This window comes from Salvelinus alpinus, chromosome 10 (genome assembly GCF_045679555.1).
Source record: "Salvelinus alpinus chromosome 10, SLU_Salpinus.1, whole genome shotgun sequence".
NCBI lineage: Eukaryota > Metazoa > Chordata > Actinopteri > Salmoniformes > Salmonidae > Salvelinus > Salvelinus alpinus.
This window is the reverse complement of record NC_092095.1, coordinates 64,665,408-64,686,403: the sequence shown is the minus strand read 5'-3', so window position 1 is coordinate 64,686,403 and position 20,996 is coordinate 64,665,408. Positions and strand designations below refer to the sequence as shown.

Genomic DNA, 20,996 nt, shown 5'->3' with positions numbered 1-20,996 from the left:
TAAAGCGATTCTGGGTCACGTGATTTTATATCTTTCAAAATAAGAGTCCTGTCCTGTAAACTGTAGAAGATCAGAATCACCTTTAATCGCCAAATACATTTGTATATAAAGGAATTTGACTTGGTGAAATGGTGCTGCCACAATAAACAGAATATACAGGCAGAAGATAAACCTGATATACAGACAACATACTGTACGTAGAAGCAGAGCTGATAAACAGGATACAGACAACATACTGTACGTAGAAGCAGAGCTGATAAACAGGATACAGACAGCATACTGTACGTAGAAGCAGAGCTGATAAACAGGATACAGACAGCATACTGTACGTAGAAGCAGAGCTGATAAACAGGATACAGACAGCATACTGTACGTAGAAGCAGAGCTGATAAACAGGATACAGACAGCATACTGTACGTAGAAGCAGAGCTGATAAACAGGATACAGACAGCATACTGTACGTAGAAGCAGAGCTGATAAACAGGATACAGACAGCATACTGTACGTAGAAGCAGAGCTGATAAACAGGATACAGACAACATACTGTACGTAGAAGCAGAGCTTACACAAATCCACATGCGGTATGTACACTATCTACACTGTAAGGTAGGACCTACAAACTTCACTATGAAAACTAAGCTACGTTATAAAGTATGTATGTAGAGATATATAAATAAAAAACTATTTTACAGGATGCTGAGCGGTGGGGGAAATATGTACATGAAAAGAGGCAGGTGCATATGAGGATGTGCAGAGTACAAAGATGAATGTGCCATACTAGGATGCATAATGAGAAGATGATCGTGGACCAGGTGGCCGGTTGATAAGGTTCATCTAGAGGAGGAAGAAACACACCTGTTTAGTAGAGGTGCTGGCTAGCGGAGTAGAACACCTGTTTAGGAGAGGTGCTGGCTAGCGGAGTAGAACACCTGTTTAGGAGAGGTGCTGGCTAGCGGAGTAGAACACCTGTTAGGAGAGGTGCTGGCTAGCGGAGTAGAACACCTGTTAGTAGAGGTGCTGGCTAGCGGAGTAGAACACCTGTTTAGTAGAGGTGCTGGCTAGCGGAGTAGAACACCTGTTTAGTAGAGGTGCTGGCTAGCGGAGTAGAACACCTGTTAGGAGAGGTGCTGGCTAGCGGAGTAGAACACCTGTTTAGTAGAGGTGCTGGCTAGAGGAGTAGAACACCTGTTTAGTAGAGGTGCTGGCTAGCGGAGTAGAACACCTGTTTAGGAGAGGTGCTGGCTAGCGGAGTAGAACACCTGTTTAGGAGAGGTGCTGGCAAGAGGAGTAGAACACCTGTTTAGTAGAGGTGCTGGCTAGCGGAGTAGAACACCTGTTAGTAGAGGTGCTGGCTAGCGGAGTAGAACACCTGTTTAGTAGAGGTGCTGGCTAGCGGAGTAGAACACCTGTTAGGAGAGGTGCTGGCTAGCGGAGTAGAACACCTGTTTAGTAGAGGTGCTGGCTAGAGGAGTAGAACACCTGTTTAGTAGAGGTGCTGGCTAGCGGAGTAGGACACCTGTTAGGAGAGGTGCTGGCTAGAGGAGTAGAACACCTGTTTAGGAGAGGTGCTGGCTAGCGGAGTAGAACACCTGTTTAGGAGAGGTGCTGGCTAGAGGAGTAGAACACCTGTTTAGGAGAGGTGCTGGCTAGCGGAGTAGAACACCTGTTTAGGAGAGGTGCTGGCAAGAGGAGTAGAACACCTGTTTAGGAGAGGTGCTGGCTAGCAGAGTAGAACACCTGTTTAGTAGAGGTGCTGGCAAGAGGAGTAGAACACCTGTTTAGGAGAGGTGCTGGCTAGAGGAGTAGAACACCTGTTTAGGAGAGGTGCTGGCTAGCGGAGTAGAACACCTGTTTAGGAGAGGTGCTGGCAAGAGGAGTAGAACACCTGTTTAGGAGAGGTGCTGGCTAGCAGAGTAGAACACCTGTTTAGTAGAGGTGCTGGCAAGAGGAGTAGAACACCTGTTTAGGAGAGGTGCTGGCTAGCGGAGTAGAACACCTGTTTAGGAGAGGTGCTGGCTAGCGGAGTAGAACACCTGTTTAGGAGAGGTGCTGGCTAGCGGAGTAGAACACCTGTTAGGAGAGGTGCTGGCTAGCGGAGTAGAACACCTGTTAGTAGAGGTGCTGGCTAGCGGAGTAGAACACCTGTTTAGTAGAGGTGCTGGCTAGCGGAGTAGAACACCTGTTTAGTAGAGGTGCTGGCTAGCGGAGTAGAACACCTGTTAGGAGAGGTGCTGGCTAGCGGAGTAGAACACCTGTTTAGTAGAGGTGCTGGCTAGAGGAGTAGAACACCTGTTTAGTAGAGGTGCTGGCTAGCGGAGTAGGACACCTGTTAGGAGAGGTGCTGGCTAGAGGAGTAGAACACCTGTTTAGGAGAGGTGCTGGCTAGCGGAGTAGAACACCTGTTTAGGAGAGGTGCTGGCTAGAGGAGTAGAACACCTGTTTAGGAGAGGTGCTGGCTAGCGGAGTAGAACACCTGTTTAGGAGAGGTGCTGGCAAGAGGAGTAGAACACCTGTTTAGTAGAGGTGCTGGCTAGCGGAGTAGAACACCTGTTAGTAGAGGTGCTGGCTAGCGGAGTAGAACACCTGTTTAGTAGAGGTGCTGGCTAGCGGAGTAGAACACCTGTTAGGAGAGGTGCTGGCTAGCGGAGTAGAACACCTGTTTAGTAGAGGTGCTGGCTAGAGGAGTAGAACACCTGTTTAGTAGAGGTGCTGGCTAGCGGAGTAGGACACCTGTTAGGAGAGGTGCTGGCTAGAGGAGTAGAACACCTGTTTAGGAGAGGTGCTGGCTAGCGGAGTAGAACACCTGTTTAGGAGAGGTGCTGGCTAGAGGAGTAGAACACCTGTTTAGGAGAGGTGCTGGCTAGCGGAGTAGAACACCTGTTTAGGAGAGGTGCTGGCAAGAGGAGTAGAACACCTGTTTAGGAGAGGTGCTGGCTAGCAGAGTAGAACACCTGTTTAGTAGAGGTGCTGGCAAGAGGAGTAGAACACCTGTTTAGGAGAGGTGCTGGCTAGAGGAGTAGAACACCTGTTTAGGAGAGGTGCTGGCTAGCGGAGTAGAACACCTGTTTAGGAGAGGTGCTGGCAAGAGGAGTAGAACACCTGTTTAGGAGAGGTGCTGGCTAGCAGAGTAGAACACCTGTTTAGTAGAGGTGCTGGCAAGAGGAGTAGAACACCTGTTTAGGAGAGGTGCTGGCTAGCAGAGTAGAACACCTGTTTAGTAGAGGTGCTGGCTAGCGGAGTAGAACACCTGTTTAGGAGAGGTGCTGGCTAGCAGAGTAGAACACCTGTTTAGTAGAGGTGCTGGCAAGAGGAGTAGAACACCTGTTTAGGAGAGGTGCTGGCTAGCAGAGTAGAACACCTGTTTAGTAGAGGTGCTGGCTAGCGGAGTAGAACACCTGTTTAGTAGAGGTGCTGGCTAGCGGAGTAGAACACCTGTTTAGGAGAGGTGCTGGCTAGCAGAGTAGAACACCTGTTTAGTAGAGGTGCTGGCTAGCGGAGTAGAACACCTGTTTAGTAGAGGTGCTGGCTAGCGGAGTAGAACACCTGTTTAGTAGAGGTGCTGGCTAGCGGAGTAGAACACCTGTTTAGTAGAGGTGCTGGCTAGCGGAGTAGAACACCTGTTTAGTAGAGGTGCTGGCTAGCGGAGTAGAACACCTGTTAGGTAGAGGTGCTGGCTAGCGGAGTAGAACACCTGTTTAGGAGAGGTGCTGGCTAGCGGAGTAGAACACCTGTTTAGTAGAGGTGCTGGCTAGCGGAGTAGAACACCTGTTTAGGAGAGGTGCTGGCTAGCGGAGGAGAACACCTGTTTAGGAGAGGTGCTGGCTAGCGGAGTAGAACACCTGTTTAGTAGAGGTGCTGGCTAGCGGAGTAGAACACCTGTTTAGGAGAGGTGCTGGCTAGCGGAGTAGAACACCTGTTTAGTAGAGGTGCTGGCCAGCGGAGTAGAACACCTGTTTAGTAGAGGTGCTGGCTAGCGGAGTAGAACACCTGTTTAGTAGAGGTGCTGGCAAGAGGAGTAGAACACCTGTTTAGGAGAGGTGCTGGCTAGCGGAGTAGAACACCTGTTTAGGAGAGGTGCTGGCTAGCGGAGTAGAACACCTGTTTAGGAGAGGTGCTGGCTAGAGGAGTAGAACACCTGTTTAGGAGAGGTGCTGGCTAGAGGAGTAGAACACCTGTTTAGGAAAGGTGCTGGCTAGTGGAGTAGAACACCTGTTTAGGAGAGGTCCTGGCTAGTTAGTCACATGTCTGTGGAACTTGTTCAGTTTATGTCTCAGTTGTTGAATCTTGTTATGTTCATACAAATATTTACACGTGTTAATAAGTTTGCTGAAAATAAATGCCGTTGACAGTGAGGACGTTTCTTTTTTTACTGAGTTTATTAAGAAATGCTATATACTATAGATGGAAGGAAAGTGGTGTGGAAATCTACCAAAAACTATTAGACAACAACAAATTCCTTCAAGACAACTTCCTGGACAAAACATTCCACTCTAATAGTGAAGGTGTAAACTTGGCAGTAGAAAACCTAAACAGTATATTTGACCTCTCAGCTTCCCTATAACATCTAAAAATGTCAAACAAAAAACCTAAGAAAATTAACAACAATGACAAATGGTTTGATGAAGAATGCAAAAACCTGATAAAGAAATTGAAAAACGTATCCAACCAAAAAACATAGAGACCCAGAAAACCTGAGTCTACTAAGACCTAGACCTACAATATAACTACTGCTAAGACCTAGACCTACAATATCACTACTGCTAAGACCTAGACCTACAATATCACTACTGCTAAGACCTAGACCTAAAATATCACTACTGCTAAGACCTAGACCTAAAATATCACTACTGCTAAGACCTAGACCTAAAATATCACTACTGTTAAGACCTAGACCTAAAATATCACTACTGCTAAGACCTAGACCTACAATATAACTACTGCTAAGACCTAGACCTAAAATATCACTACTGCTAAGACCTAGACCTACAATATCACTACTGTTAAGACCTAGACCTACAATATCACTACTGTTAAGACCTAGACCTACAATATCACTACTGCTAAGACCTAGACCTACAATATCATTACTGCTAAGACCTAGACCTACAATATCAATTCTGCTATGACCTAGACCTACAATATCACTACTGCTAAGACCTAGACCTACAATAGAACTACTGCTAAGACCTGGACCTACAATAGAACTACTGCTAAGACCTGGACCTACAATAGAACTATTTCTAAAACCTAGATGTACAATATAGCTACTCCCAAGTGAAAACCAACAAAACATTAGCACTGATACTGTTGTGTCTAATAGTAATGATTACAGAGTTAATGGATTAGATACGTTGAAGTAGTTGCCATTTTGGTCCGACCCATCCAATGACGAAATCCGCTCCAGCCATGCCTCCATTTGGGTTCATCTCGAATCCCACCCAGCCAGTGGTCTTGACTGACAGCTGGAGCGTGATGGTGCCCTCGACCTCACTTAACCCCCACTTCTGGATGACATTGTTGTCCGCTTCAAGTTACTCCATGAATGGCATAAGGGTGTCCTGCTGTCCCTGGAGTCCAAGCCAGGAGCAGGGAGAGGAATCATGCTGTTTGTCACCCATAAAAAGAACGTGAGACTGAGAACTCGACCCGCTGAGAGAGACAAATGTTCCCAAACAAACAGCTAGCTACGGCTAAGCAGATAAACAGCTAGCTACGGCTAAGCAGATAAACAGATAGCTACGGCTAAGCAGATAAACAGCTAGCTACGGCTAAGCAGATAAACAGCTAGCTACGGCTAAGCAGATAAACAGCTAGCTACGGCTAAGCAGATAAACAGATAGCTACGGCTAAGCAGATAAACAGATAGCTACGGCTAAGCAGATAAACAGCTAGCTACGGCTAAGCAGATAAACAGATAGCTACGGCTAAGCAGATAAACAGCTAGCCAAGACTAAGCAGATAAACAGATAGCTACGGCTAAGCAGATAAACAGATAGCTACGGCTAAGCAGATAAACAGCTAGCTACGGCTAAGCAGATAAACAGATAGCTACGGCTAAGCAGATAAACAGATAGCTAAGGAGAACCGCTACGATTCTGATTCACACTCACTGACTGGCCATGTCCAAATGCCCATACTAGCGTTTTAAATAGTAGGCTTTTTGGGTGTGAGGATATAGACAATTGTACAGTAGGCAAATTGAGACCCAGGTGTGTTTGACAACAGTTTATAATCAGCTAATCAGAGGAAGAGGCAGGCTGTAGGAAAATGAACGAATGTATGTGGTAGGGATTAACTACGGGCAGTAGACAGTAAAGGAAAGGAAAGGAGAAAATGAAAGGGAGCAAGGAAACAATGAAAGGGGGAAAAGGAAGGAGGAGAGGAAATTGTGCTAGGAAAGGAAATTAGGAAAGGAGGAAAGGAAGCTAAGAAATGAGGAAAGGGAGCAAGGAAAGGAGGAAAAGAAAGGGAGCTAGGAAATAAGGAAAGGGAGTGAGGAAAGGAGTTAATGTGGTAGGGATTAACCACAGCCAATAGTGATTAAAGAAAAGGAAGAAGGAAAGGAAGCTAGGAAAGGAGTAAATGAAAGGGAGCAAGAAAAAGTGAAGTTGTAGTGACAGGCTAGTTTGTGACAGGCTAGTTTAGTCACAGGCTGCTGCGGGGCTGCAGCTGGATACTAAGATACTCACGTTTCTTTCAGTACAAACCGTCATGCAACGTAGCAAACATTGAATCGAACTAAACGCACCCCACTTGCTTTTGGCAATAGCTGCTAATCAGAGAAGGGAGACACGATTGCCCTGTTTCCCGCTATTTGTGCATTTTGTATAGCCCTCCCCGCTTCTCTTATTCAAACACATCTGGCCTCAATTTTCGCAATTTCACTAACTATATTACCTAAATACCTAAAAAGCATACTATTTAGAACGCAAGTAGATACGGGTATTCGGTCAGTGGCGAGCAGAAGCAAAGCGGTGTGCCGTAGATAGCTGTTTCTTTAGGAGTGTTTGTCGCTCAGCGGGTCGAGGTCTCGGGGTCTAACTGGGTGACTGAGTATGATCCATATATTTTTCTCCCTGCTCCTGGCTTAGACTCCAGGGACCGGGGCACAGCAGGACACCCGTATGCCCTTCATGGCGCACCTTGACCCGGAGAACAACGTCAACTTGAAGTGGGGGTTCAGTGATGTCCAGGACACTATCACGTTCCAGCTGACCGTGAAAACCACTGGCTGGGTGGGATTCGGGTTGAGCCTGTTGATAAAACATTTACTGGAGACAGGAGATCAAGTTGAGACATAGGACGAGGTGGATATTTGTATAATAAGGCAGTTTATTCACAGGTAATGATATCTTTGAAATCGTGCAGCACGGCCCCTTCTGTCTGACTCGTATGGAATCGTCGGAAAAGAGACCTCTAAACATTTTGTGCTGATTATATATGCAACAAATAAAGTAGGTTGATCTTGTAGTCTGGCCTTCCGATTGGTCGATCTGGGTCGTGGGTAGTCCTGTCCGGGCCTGATGTCGACGTTCCATTGGCTCTTAACATAGTTCTTTGTCTTAGAGTCTCAACCTCGAGCAGAATGCATGTGCGTTTGTTTTAGCAGGGGCCTGTTCATGGGGGAGGGGAGTGTGTGTGGGTCTGTGGTTATTATAAGGGTACGAAGTGTGGGGGTATAGAGGGGGATGGGTGCATGTTGTGTCAAGTATAGCTTGTGTTGAGAAGTTGTTAAAACAAGTTGCCAGTATCATTTACAATTTCTTACAAGCCCAAAGTTACATATGAATGTTTTAGACAAGGGATGGAAACTCCACAACATGGAAGTATAATAAAACATAATGATTGATTTAAGCTCTAGAGGTTCTGGCTTGTGTTAATGGCTGGGGGAGAAAAGTGGAATGGTATCAAATACATCAAACATGTCCATGTGTTTGCTGCCATTATTATGTGTTCAAGTTTTAAAGAAGCGATGGAAACTCCACAACAATGAAGTATAATAAAACATTATTACAACTCTTAATTAAGTTCTATAAAGAGTCCAGGTAACATCAGTGTGTGTTCCTCCTTCAGGATTATCATGCCACAGGGAATGGGTTTCCCCTGGTGGATGAGAAACAGAGCTACACCTTCCTGTCCCTGATTGAGGCAGATGGTCAAACCACCATGACCTTCTGGAGGTCCATCCAGTCATGTGACCAGGAAGACTTCCACATCACCGTGAGTCAACTGTTTCAGACTCTTAACAAGTAATATGTGCTGAAAGTGTTCAGGATCGGAGAGGACAATCATGTTCCCTTGTCATAGACTTTCTATTCACAAGGTTTGTTTAAAAATATCTATACAACCTAAAGCCTGTTTTGAGAATTGTTCCCCTTTTCCCTAAATGGAGCAAAGGTTGGCTGTGAGGGTGGGTCAAAGTATCATTCCCCAAGAGGCCAAAAAGTAGCTCTCACCCCTGAGAAATGGGATCTGCACCTATGGCCATTCCTGAGGTTCAATGCCGGTTTCTCTGGAGCCTCATTTACATCCACCTACTGATTATTGTCACTTAAATTTAATTACCACAAATCAGTGATTTAAAACAATGGCTTAAATACGGAGGCCAGCAAACGTTAGAACTGTCCTAACCCTATATGGTTCCCAGAGGATTCACAAATCTAAGTGAAAATAGCATTGGTGCGACTGGCTTCCGGGTTAAGAAGCAGCGTGGTGGGTCATGTTTCGGAGGACATATGACTCAACCTTCGCCTCTCCTGAGCCCGTTGTGGTGATGAGACAAGATCATAACTACCCCCTTGTATATCATGAAAAAGGGGGTAAAAGACATCAATAAAGACAATGGGGTGTAACTTTTAATGTCTCAACATTATGTAGTTAGTGTCTCCTGCATTTGAGGCTTTTTCTTCACGTAGTCAACCTGTCATTTTTGTTCACCTGTGCTTGTATGTATTGTGACTGGAGGTATTCTATCCCTCTCATAGGACAGTCCAGTGAAGCTGATCTATGCCTACGGGAAAACTGATGACATCGAGTACCATTCCAGAACAAGGGAGACCAAGGAGGTGAACCTGCTGAAGTTCATGCCCAGATCCAGCCCCCGGAACACCAACTATCTGGACTTTGTTATGGACCATGTAAGAATGACCTCACATCCTGTAGCAGGAGCATGTCTCTAGATCAGGCACAGCAGGACTTTTAGTTTGAAGTCGCTCTTTATTCTTGAAGTGGGGTCAGATTGAATTAATATTGGTTATACGGGAGGTAGATACAAGCATTTCACTACTCACAATAAAATCTGCTAACCATGTGACCAATAAAATTTAATTTAGTATCCTTATCCTACAACATGTGACTAGAACAGAATGGACTGGCCACACGGATTGTATTAACACAGTAGTTCCTCCATTGCAGTTTATTGTCCCTGCTGAACATACATACTACAACTGCAAGGTCATGAAGATGCCAAAGCTCAATGGGAAACATCATGTGTATCGGGTAAATGACCACTCGCGTTTCATGGTCTAATAATTATACAATGACTACAATTTAGTAGTTGGTCTGAAATCTCTTCCCTGCTCCATCTCTTGATGTCTCAGGTGGAGCCGGTGATCAAGAACCTGGACCTGGTCCACCACATGCTGCCCCTTATCTGTGATTCAGATCAACGATGCTACACGGGAGGGCCATGGGCAGACTGCTTCAAAGTGGTGGCTGTCTGGGCCGTGGGAGGACTGGTGACATTTAATTCATTTAGCAGACACTTATCAGTGCCACGGACCTTTTGATTACTTGCACAACTCTCTTTACTAGGCTACCTGCCGCCCCCAGAGACTGGAGACATTAATGCATGAACACCCACGTTAGTCTGAGCTTTCCCTACGTCTTCATTCCAGGCTTTCGAGCTTCCAGAAAACGCTGGCATCCCTATTGGAGGACACGATTATGATGAGTTCTACAGGCTGGAAATTCACTACAACAATCTGGCCCAGGAAACGGGTAACATTTCACTAGCTAGTCATTAGAATTTTCCAAACCACTGCTATAGGATCACTGGGCTTACCCTGCGCCAGTCTTGATGATTAGGTGAACCTAGTGTGCTAGTTGACTAAAACAAGGCCTGTACACCCTGAGGTTCTCCAGGATTTATCTTGAATAAGGCCATCATCTAAAGCCCTCATCACTGTCTCCCCCTGCAGGCCGGAGGGATAGCTCTGGCATGAGGATGTACTACACAGACCAGCTCAGACAGCATGATGTGGGCATCAGATGCAGCATAATGGTGCCCAGCTGGGGCTACGCCATCCCTCCCACCGCCTCTGCCTTCAGAAGCTACGGCCTCTGCAACACATCGCACTTCTCAGATGTACGTTCAGTGGCCTTTGACCTCCAATGAGGTGAAGGGATGATGACATTGTAAAGCAGACATGCAGTCTTTTAGAAGAAAGAATATGGAATGATTACTCTTTCCTTTCTGTTATACCATTGGTAGTGGTCTGCGTTTTAACACCACTTTCTGCCCCCCCCCCCAGATCCTGCCTGCTCCTGACCGCTCTGTGATATGACACTACTTTCTGCCCCCCCAGATCCTGCCTGCTCCTGACCGATCTGTGATATGACACTACTTTCTGCCCCCCCAGATCCTGCCTGCTCCTGACCGCTCTGTGATATGACACTACTTTATGCCCCCCCCCCAGATCCTGCCTGCTCCTGACCGATCTGTGATATGACACTACTTTATGCCCCCCCCAGATCCTGCCTGCTCCTGACCGATCTGTGATATGACACTACTTTCTGTCCCCCCTAGATCCTGCCTGACCCTGTCCCTGACCTCTCTGTGATCTTTATCATGCTGCACACTCACCTGGCTGGGAGGAAGGTGAGAGTTGGACTCTTCAGGTGAGGCCACTCAAACATATGATCATGGGATATTGTTCCTCATATGCCAGTCTTTATGACCAATGTAGACCCACGTGAACAATTTTCTGCTGCACAACTTTTCATGACGCAGCCAGGAAATGGAAGTGGATCACATGCAGTTTCATATGCAGCTTGTGTTAACAAGTAATGGTGGTTGTCTACAACATCACAGATGTCAGGATTGGTGACTTGTCAAACATCACTAATAGCGCTGAAGCCAGAAGAATAATAGACTTGTTGAGCCTAGCGACAGTGCCTTCAGAACACCCCTGAACTTTTTCAACAGTTTCTTGTTACAGCCTGAATGTTTGTAACTGGCCTACACACAATGCCCCATAATGTTTAAGTGGAATCATGTTTTTAGAAATGTAATTAAAAATGACTAGCTGAAATGTCTTGAGTCATGTATTAAATCCCTTTGTTATTGCTAGCCTTAATATATTCAGGAGTACATTTAACAAGTAACATAAGTTGCATGGAATAGTGTTTAACCTGATTTTTGAATGACTTTCTGTACACCAATCATACAATTGTCTGTAAGGTCCCTCAGTCGAGCACTGCATTGCAAAAAATATTTCATCACAAAGACCAGAGAGGTTTTCCAATGCCTTGCAAAGGGCACCTATTTGTAGATGGGCACAAGCAGACTGTGAATATCCCTTGGCCCATGAAGTTATTTATTACGCGTTGGCTGGCATGTCACTATGAGGATGCAGGTGTCCTTCCTAACTTGATTGCCGTAGAGGGGGGGAAAACGCTCAGGGATTTCACCATGAGGCCAATGGTGACTTTAAAACAGTTGGAGATTAATGTTTTTTATTTGATCCCTGTCCCTGCAGGAGGCCTTCTGGTAGACTGTCATTGTAAATAAGAATTTGTTCTTAACGGACTTGCCTCGTTAAATAAAATGGCTGTGATGGATCAACATTGTAGTTAATCCACAATACCGACAGTGAAAAGGAAGCCTGTACAGGAATATTCCAAAACATGCATCCTGTTTGCAACGAGTTTTTCAGGATAAAGAAAGTGAATGTAGCTAAGCACAGGCAAAATCCTAGATGACGAGCTTGTCTGCTTTCCACCAGACACTGGGAGATGAATTCACCTTACAGCAGGACAATAACCTAAAACACAAGGACAAATCTACATTGCAGTTGCTTACTAAGAAGCCAGTGATTGTTCCTGAGTGGCAGTTTTGACTTACATTTATGGCAAGACCTGAATGTTTGTCAACAATAATCAACAACCAATTTAACAGCAGTTTGAAAAGGATAATAGGCTAATGTTGCACAATCCAGGTGTGAATCTCTTAGACAGAAGGACTCTCAGCTGTAATTGATGCCAAAGGTGACTCTGACATGTGTTGACTTGTGGTTACCTGGTTAAATAAAGGTGGGGAAAAATAATCTGTTTCTCGACGTGAACTGTCTGGTTGGTTCAGTGGATAGTCCAGACTATGTAAACCATAATGTCTGTGCCCCACAGAGGTATTGTGGAGATGTTGAAGACTAAAGCTTGGGACCAGGCGTCCATTGCTGTGCATGAGGCCACAATGAAGAAGGTCCCTCAGATCGGGTTAATCAGCAACGAACATGTCAGCAGCCACTCAATGACAATGTTACAACATCCAAACCTACTGTTTATTCTGCTCCTCCAGAATAACTACACCATATATGAGGGAAGCATCCTCAACATGATGGCTACCCCTTCCGTGAGTTGCCGGAGTGATCCAACTGGACTGGGTCTGTGACGAGTTGCCGGAGTGATCCAACTGGACTGGGTCTGTGACGAGTTGCCGGAGTGATCCAACTGGACTGGGTCTGTGACGAGTTGCAGGAGTGATCCAACTGGACTGGGTCTGTGACGAGTTGCAGGAGTGATCCAACTGGACTGGGTCTGTGAAGAGTTGCAGGAGTGATCCAACTGGACTGGGTCTGTGAAGAGTTAACCGGCAACAATAGCTTCTGGTTCAGAAGGCTGAATGTCTTCAAAATGAGTCTCCCATGCAATAGTAGAAAGTGTCAACTTATGTTTATTCATGATGTAAGAAATCCATTGACGTCTTCCTATGATTTATGTTAAATGTCTTACCATGTCATTTAGGCTATAATAATCCTTGTGGAAGTAGACCACGAAGCCTGTCATGCTATTGCACTGAGTTTTTATATTTATTTATGCGTAGACTGGCTGGCTAGGTACTAGTTTGGCTTTATGGACCCAATAACACTGCAATATGTACAGTTGAATGTTTGTGCTGTAGTGTTCAGGCGTCCCACCTTAAGCTTCTTGACCACAGTAGAAGTCCAACCCTTGCTGCCATAGCTCTTTGTTCAAACTCATTTTTGATTCTATGGCCTTATGAGTTTTGAGAATTTTCTGTGCAGTCTAATTTTGATTGTACTGCTTAAACACGTTCCATCCTTGAAGAATGCCACAAGTAAATTATACAGTCACTGATTTCCTTTTTAAAATATTTAACAGTAGGCTATTTCTTTCCTTTACAGTCATGAACTTGTTCCAGCCCTTACATTTATTTTAAGTGATTGTCTTTAGCTTTCCTGCTGTAGTTATCAATTGTAATATGAACTATAATTTATATTGTTTTTATGATGCACAGAATTGATGCAGATTTTTATTGACGGCAAAATCTGAGAACCGGAACTTTTAACGCTAGAATCCTTTATTTTAAAATGGTATCACCATTTGATTCTTGGAGAATATATCTCGGGCCTATAAATGCCTCGAGTTTAGTTCAACTGTCGTACCCCCACCAGAATCCAAAATATACGCCTTTTCTACGCCAATGTTTGTGCATTGTATCGCCTCAACGGTGGCATATCTGGCCTTTTCCTCAGCTTTTTATCAAAATGAGCACTGTTGCAGAGTATCTTTAATGTGGATATTACATGTTGCTGCTGAGAAGGTAATTACATTAATCTCCAATTGCAGCTGACTCTTCATACAGCATGTGCTGCCTTTCCAGCTGCTTGTCAGCCAATCAAGTGTTCACGACGTGTAACTTCAAAATACATAAATCATCCCTGTATGCTACGTTTTGTATCATGATGCGAAATGCATCATACATGGATGAGTTCTGTATTTTGAAAGTTGCATATTTTAACTGGATGGCTGACAAGCAAATGTCCTGTCATTGGACTAACAAAACAAATACCTAGAGTCCTGCCGACTATCTTCTTAAATGGAAGAAAACAACTGAGGGACCTACCTGAATTTACCCAACAGAATTAACGCAACAGTTGAGAATAATTAACGTAGTCAGGAGAATGAGGTTAGGATAGGAAAAGGGTTAGGGTTAGCTAAAATGGTAGTTTTCAACAACTGTGGTCCCCGACGCGCCCACTCGTTGGAGCTAAACCGTTCTAGGCACAACTTCAGAAACTATCAGTCCCGACAAACCATCAGTATTATAACACCGGTACTCAGTTCTGTTGAGCTCCTGCCAAAGTCATGCAAAACACCACAATGGAGAAAGACATGACACGGCAGTGTAAACACTTTCCCCCTGTCAAGTTCTGAATGTCCAAAGTGAGCATCTTCAGCATCCCATAATGTGGTATGACATCAGGCTTTTCCCTCTGCTGGTCGCGTTTGGCATCTTTTACAAAACTATTCACATATGAACAAATAATGTTTTAGCAGAGAGTTTGCATTAGTTTAATGTGGTGCATGTCAATGCTACGTCAAACATCCTCTACATTTCTCAAGTAAAGCAAGGACCATACAACCTCACCTTCCCAAAGACATTTCCAATATTGCACAATGTTTACAATTAGCTTCATTCATGGACAAATAACAATAGTTTTAAAGCATGTAAACAGATGTAAGTTCCCCAAAAAGTAGATGTCCAAGCTCAACTAAAGTATAGAGGGTAGGAGGGGAAACATAATGCACAAGTGAACAACAATGCTTTCTTCCCCCTCAATAAGGCATGACATGCTTGAGTCTGGGGAGCAGGATAATAAGGGAACACTTCCCGTTATGTCGGAATATAACTGATGTTTTTATCTGCATGAGATCTGGTTTGTCAGATTGTCGAACATTTACATCAGGTGTTACTGCGACAGCCGATGTGATACGTTCCACAACTGTTGCAGTAGAAGTACATTATTCAACTGATTGTCGTTCCCCAATGACTCGTTTAAATTGCTCAAGGGAGGACATAGTATTTCAGACGTTAAAAGCTGGTGATATTTTTCCTCAAGTACTAGTATAATTTTCATCACATGGCACAAACAATGAGATGAATAGGATAATCCTGATTATAAACTGGGTGGTTCGAGCCCTGGAAGCTGATTGGCTGACAGCCGTTGTATACCACGGTTATGACAAAAAAGTATTTTTACTACTCTACGTTGGTAACCCGTTAATAATAGCAATAAGGCACCTTGGGGTTTGTGATATATGGCCAACAAATAGCTCTTAGCCGTGGTATGTTGACCATATACCACACCTCCTCAGGCCTTATTGCTTAGTTAATATTGTGCCACGTGTATTTCCACCCATCTGATGTACTTGACATATACCTATGGAGACACACACATATACAACATAAAAATAACATCACCTTACACATTAACATCAGACTTTGGCTTGGGGGACAGGAGGGAGCAGAGTGCATTTTCACTTCAAAATATATTGACATTAAAAGAAGATTATACATGAAACACACTTCTTTTTAGTCTTTCTTTCTCTGTGGATGGATAAACTTGCTGGAGCAGACATGGACCCCAAGTAGCACAGAGAGATAGTGCCACGTGTTACAGAGAACAGAGAGAGATTAATGATTGGGAAGAAATGCTTTAGGGGTAATCATGGCACAGGGCGACGTAAGAGCTATAGGAGGATAGGTCCTCTTTGCTGTCCGTTTGTGCAGAATATTCCCCCTTCACAAGTTAGTTGAGGAGTCCAGCCTCGGTCACAGTCAGTGAGGAGTGTTCCCAGGGTCAGTAACACGTTCCCTCTGTGTCTCTTGGTGAATCACTGGATATACTGTACAGATGGGCACAACACTGAATGAATCTGGGATTACAATATGTGTGGATATGTTTCATTGAAGCTTTTGCTCCAGAAAGTCCTCGCTTGGTTTGAATTTTCTGGGTGTGTGTTAATACAATGCCTGATAGATCAAAGTTCAAAAGGTCATAGAGAGGTCAGAGATGCAAACAGCCATGACAATCAATAAGTACATCACTGCTGGGCCAATAGGGCGCTCCGATTAGCCTTCATCTTCTCCAGGCGCTTGGCCAGGTGGCTGTTACTGGCCTCCAGCTCATCAATCCTGTCCAGGGCAGACCTCAGCTAGAGAGAATGGAGAGAAAAAGTTTAGAGATTGAGAGGGGAGAAGCAACCTAAAGGCAACAACGTATACCTGGCGTAGACTTGATGCAAAAAAATGTGGGGTTGACATACTAGATATGACCCAATGACTTGTGGGTTCTGTGATTCTTTGGTTGTTTTTGTAAACCTGACATTATAGTAGCCTACCTCTCTCTGTAGCTTGCGTTTCTCCACTTTGAGCTCGTCCTCTACTTTCTCTGCGCTCTCAGAGGCCGACTTGTAACGAGTCACCTGACCCTCCAACCGGATGATCTGGCCAAGAGAGAAATGAGGGGGTGAATAAATGGATTGATGGATGAAATGTGATATGCCTCATACTAGACTGAACACGTGACTTACGGGACATATTCCATGGAGCTCCTAGTGGAACAAATGGTCAATAGTCTCCAACCCAGACTGTACAAGATACTGCTTATTATCTCACGTTTACCATGAGGAACGGGATTGGTCAGGTGTTTCATGGATATAGTCATACAGGTCTTCCTCTGTCTAGGAACTAAAACGGTACTTACATTCTGTTCCAGGGCTGTGACTTCCTGTTCTGATTTCACCAGTTTAAACTTGAGGTCACTGATTTGCCGGTTGGCATCCCCTGTAGAAGAAGAAATAAAGATAGAAGGATGTTGTATAGGTTTCATAATGTATACTACACTCACACACTTGACAAAGTACACTAGGGAGACAGCCAGGTAAAAGGCTAGATCTGTCTTAGTAAACGTGAGATGTGACTCACTCTGTAAGTCGAGGATGTGGGGGTCCATGCCGTTCTCAAGTCCGTCCTCCTCAGGACTCAAACCCTCTGTCCCGTTCCTCTGTTTCCCCTCCAGCTGAGACTTCAGCCTCTTCACCTGATCAGCTAAACTCTCCCTCTCATCAACTATTTTCCTCAGTCTGACTTCTGCAATACAAACAGACAGCTGACTTTGAATCAACAGCATGAAATTCTAATGTTGTTTAGTAAAAGGGTAGTTTGAGTAGTCGAGGTCAGTAATAGAGTAGTTTTGTACGTCAACATTTACCACACGGTTCAATTAACAGCCTTGTTTTTTTGTTTCTAATCTGTATTATTTTTTTAATAGATACAACACATTGTACTTAATTCCCCAGATTTTTTTATATATATATACACAGTACCAGTCAAAAGTTGACACACCTACTCATTCAAGGGTTTTTCTTTATTTAGACTTTTTTCTACATTGTAGAATAATAGTGAAGACATCACAACTATGAAATAACACATATGGAATCATGTAGTAAGCAAAAAAAGTGTTAAACAAATCAAAATATATTTTAGATTCTTCAAAGTAGCCACCCTTTGCCTTGATGAGAGGTTTGCACACTCTTGGCATTCTCTCAACCAGCTTCATGAGGAATGCTTTTCCAACAGCCTTGAAGGAGTTCCCACATATGCTGGGCACTTGTTGCTGCTTTTCCTTCACTGCGGTCCAACTCATCCCAAACCATTTCAAATGGGTTGAGGTCGGGTGATTGTGGAGGCTAGGTTATCTGATGCGCACTCCATCACTCTCCTTGGTAAAATAGCCCTTTCACAGCCTGGAGGTGTGTGTTGGGTCATTGTCCTGTTGAAAAACAAATTATAGTCCCACTAAGCGCAAACCAGATGGGATGTCGTATCGCTGCAGAATGCTGTGGTAGCCATGCTGGTTAAGTGTGCCTTTAATTATAAATAATTCACTGACAGTGTCACCAGCAAAGCACCATCACACCCCCTCTTCCATGCTTCATGGTGGGAACCACACATACAGAGATCATCCATTCACCTACTCTGTGTCTCACAAAGACACGGCGGTTGGAACAAAAAAAATCGCAAATTTGGACTGGTCTAATGTCCATTGCTCTTGTTTCTTGGCACAAGCAAGTCTCTTCTTCTTATTGGTGTCCTTTAGTAGTGGTTTATTTGCAGCAATTCAACCATGAAGGCCTGATTCACGCAGTCTCCTCTGAACAGTTGATGTTGAGATGTGTCTGTTACTTGAAATCTGTGAAGCATCTATTTGGGCTGCAATTTCTGAGGCTGGTAACTCTAATGAACTTATTCTTGGGGTGGCAGGTAGCCTAGTGGTTAGAGTGTTGGACTTGTAACTGAAAGGTTGCAAGATCAAATCCCTGAGCTGTCAAGGTAAAAATCTGTCATTCTGCCCCTGAACAGGGCAGTTAACCCACTGTTCCTAGGCTGTCATTGAAATTAAGAATTTGTTCATAACTGACTTGCCTAGTTAAATAAAGGTAAAATTTTAAATATTTTTTAAAAATCTGCAGCAGAGGTAACTCTGGGTCTTCCTTTCCTGTGGCGGTCCTCATGAGAGCGAGGTTTCATCATAGTGCTTGATGGTTTTTGTGACTGCACTTGAAGAAATGTAAAACGTTCTTGAAATTTTCCGGATTGACTGACCTTCATGTCTTAAAGTAATGATGTGTGTCGGAGTTCTCTTTGCTTATTTGAACTGTTCTTGCCATAATATGGACTTGGTCTTTAACTATTTGGCTATCTTCTGTACACCACCCCAACCTTGTCACAACACAACTGATTGGTTCAAACGCATTAAGAAGGAAAGAAATTCCACAAATGAACTTTTAACATGGCACACCTGTTCATTTAAATGCATTACAGGTGACTACCTCATGACGCTGGTTGACAGGATGCCAAGAGTGTGCAAAGCTGTCATCAATTCAAAGAGTGGCTACTTTGAAGAATCTCAAATATAAACAATATTTTAATTTGTTTAACACTTTTTTACTACATGATTCCATATGTGTTATTTCATAGTTGTGATGTCTTCACTATTATTCTACAATGTAGAAAATAGTAAAAAAAAGAAAAGAAAAACCCTGGAATGAGTAGGTGTGTCCGAACTTTTGACTGGGACTATATAAAATAGACAGTATATACTTAATTCATTGCAATTATAAAACATTTCACCCAACTGATCACAATCTGCAGTTCATTGAAAACCTGAGAATATGGACACAGTTGCTTACCACTGAAATACTGTACAGTATGTTGGAGGGACTGTGAGTATGGATGAAAAGAGTTTAAAACAGCTGACACATACAAATGAGTGGAGATAACATGTCATGGGATTTATATATATTCTCCCACATATTACCTATTTAATCATGTAATTGTTATCTAGTATGTTGCATGTAAAAACCTGACACATGAACAATACAGAATTGTTGTTGTGTAATATAATCCTGTCCCCTGTGCATAAATGGAAGCTTGGTGAGGTTTATGGAACCCAGAAATCAGTGCAATAGTGCAAAATAAAACAAAACCAATCGCTCTTCAACATGGTTCATTTATTCAAGGCACTAAATAAGTCATTAAATAAAACATGTAATTCCTTTGAGTAAAACAAAGAAACCCACAGAGACTGACTGCAACCCCAGTCAGTAGTCTATTACACATCAAATAACACTTTGAGAGTAGTGATCATCAACTAGTTTACTTTGCAAGGATCTTTGCCCTTTCTATTGCCCTTTACTCCCTTTCTTACACCTCTCTCCTGTTTCTGGGCTTCTTCCACTGGGGGGCGCTCTCTCTCCTCCTCCACCGCCTCGGATAATGGCTGTATCTCTTGGCCAAGTGCCGAGGGTCCGGGTGAGGAACTGATGTGCTCTTCTTCTACAGGTAGATAGGTTTCCTCCTTTTTCACAAGTAGAACGGCTTCTTCACAACTGTCTATATATCCAGTGGCCACATCGTTTAACTCATTGTCTCCCCCTGCTGGTGAACTTGTTGAAGCCTCCCTCTGTTCTGTCTGTTGCTCCTCCTGAATGGCTTCCTGCTGGAGATTCTCCTCATAGATGTTCTCCTCAATGATGCACCATTCTTCTCTCTCTACACAACTGGGTGATTCTGACCTGATCCTGTCTGGGCTGGGCTCTACCTCCTCTGTCCTGTCCAAGATAACCTCTCCACTAGAGTCGCTGATCCTCTGAGTTATAGCTACATCCAGTGAGTTTTCCGTCAGTACTTGATCACTCTCGGATAGTTTACATGTACATTTACAGGTACATCCTTGTTTCTCCCTTGATTCTGCTACATCCATCTTCTGATCACCTTGAACTCCTGGTAAGGTCATTTCTAAGCTGGTCTCTAGCCTCTCTGGTAAATCAGGGATCACCTGTTCGTCTAGTTTAGTCTTCCCCTCCTCTGTTATGATAGGTGTTACCGTTTTGTCAGAGATAGTGGATGGGGGCTCCTTTGCCTGAAGCTCTTTAGTATTTGGTTCATCTTCCTTCATGCCACATAGAGATTCCTGCCAAATCTGATCTGGCTTGCTCTCCACTGAACTCGACTCCAGCTCTTCAGCCCTCTCAGATAATTTCTGTCCGTCAGAGTCTGTGATCTTTGGCACAGTTTCCACAGAGCTTTCTGTACTGAAATGATCATTCTTATGTTGCTGAAGTTCTAGAGAATTCTGTCCATCTTTCTCAAATTCACCTAAGGTGTTTATTATGAGCTGATCTGTCTTGATTCCAACCTCGTCAGGACATTCAGAGATAAACAGTTCAATAGAGACTGTAGATGAGACAGCAGATGTTCCAGTAGATGTTACTTGGCCAGTCTCTGCCTGATGCCCTGGTTTATTCTTCATCTTCATCCCTATTGTTTCTGTTTTGTTTAATGATCCCTGAGAGATGTGATTTGGGCTGGTCTTTGCCTCCCCTAGACATACAGAAATCCTCAAAAT

At 43.9% G+C, this 20,996-nt stretch overlaps 2 protein-coding genes across 20 annotated transcripts in view; one reads left to right on the top strand and one right to left on the bottom strand.

Moving 5' to 3' along the window:
- The first annotated feature begins 6,997 nt into the window (after window positions 1–6,997).
- Window positions 6,998–11,130, top strand: LOC139532969 (DBH-like monooxygenase protein 2 homolog). The gene is made up of 8 exons (XM_071331113.1): window positions 6,998–7,289; window positions 8,074–8,220; window positions 8,985–9,137; window positions 9,415–9,512; window positions 9,557–9,737; window positions 9,897–9,999; window positions 10,200–10,366; window positions 10,808–11,130. The coding sequence occupies exons 1-8, from the start codon at window positions 7,125–7,127 to the stop codon at window positions 10,901–10,903; spliced, it is 1,110 nt and encodes a 369-aa protein (XP_071187214.1). The 5' UTR covers window positions 6,998–7,124; the 3' UTR covers window positions 10,904–11,130.
- A 3,436-nt stretch (window positions 11,131–14,566) lies between these two features.
- The window catches only part of lrrfip1b (leucine rich repeat (in FLII) interacting protein 1b), a 36,253-nt gene continuing 29,823 nt past the window's right edge, over window positions 14,567–20,996 (bottom strand). For all 19 annotated transcript variants that reach the window (XM_071330457.1, XM_071330448.1, XM_071330452.1 and 16 more), the window contains 4 exons: window positions 17,012–17,176; window positions 16,791–16,870; window positions 16,426–16,530; window positions 14,567–16,239 (listed from right to left, as the gene is read on the bottom strand). In XM_071330457.1, coding sequence (XP_071186558.1) covers window positions 16,129–16,239; window positions 16,426–16,530; window positions 16,791–16,870; window positions 17,012–17,176 — 461 coding nt within the window. In that variant the 3' untranslated portion in view covers window positions 14,567–16,128. The remainder of the gene's footprint in view (window positions 16,240–16,425; window positions 16,531–16,790; window positions 16,871–17,011; window positions 17,177–20,996) is intronic.

What these genes read in the sequence shown, in the direction of transcription:
- LOC139532969 (XM_071331113.1), top strand. Translation starts at nt 7,125, where the DNA reads ATGCCCTTCATGGCGCACCTTGACCCGGAGAACAACGTCAACTTGAAG. An exon ending in TACTGGAGACAGGAGATCAA is followed by an intron (nt 7,290 to 8,073) that starts GTTGAGACATAG and finishes TTCCTCCTTCAG; the next exon opens with GATTATCATGCCACAGGGAA. An exon ending in ACACATCGCACTTCTCAGAT is followed by an intron (nt 10,367 to 10,807) that starts GTACGTTCAGTG and finishes TGTCCCCCCTAG; the next exon opens with ATCCTGCCTGACCCTGTCCC.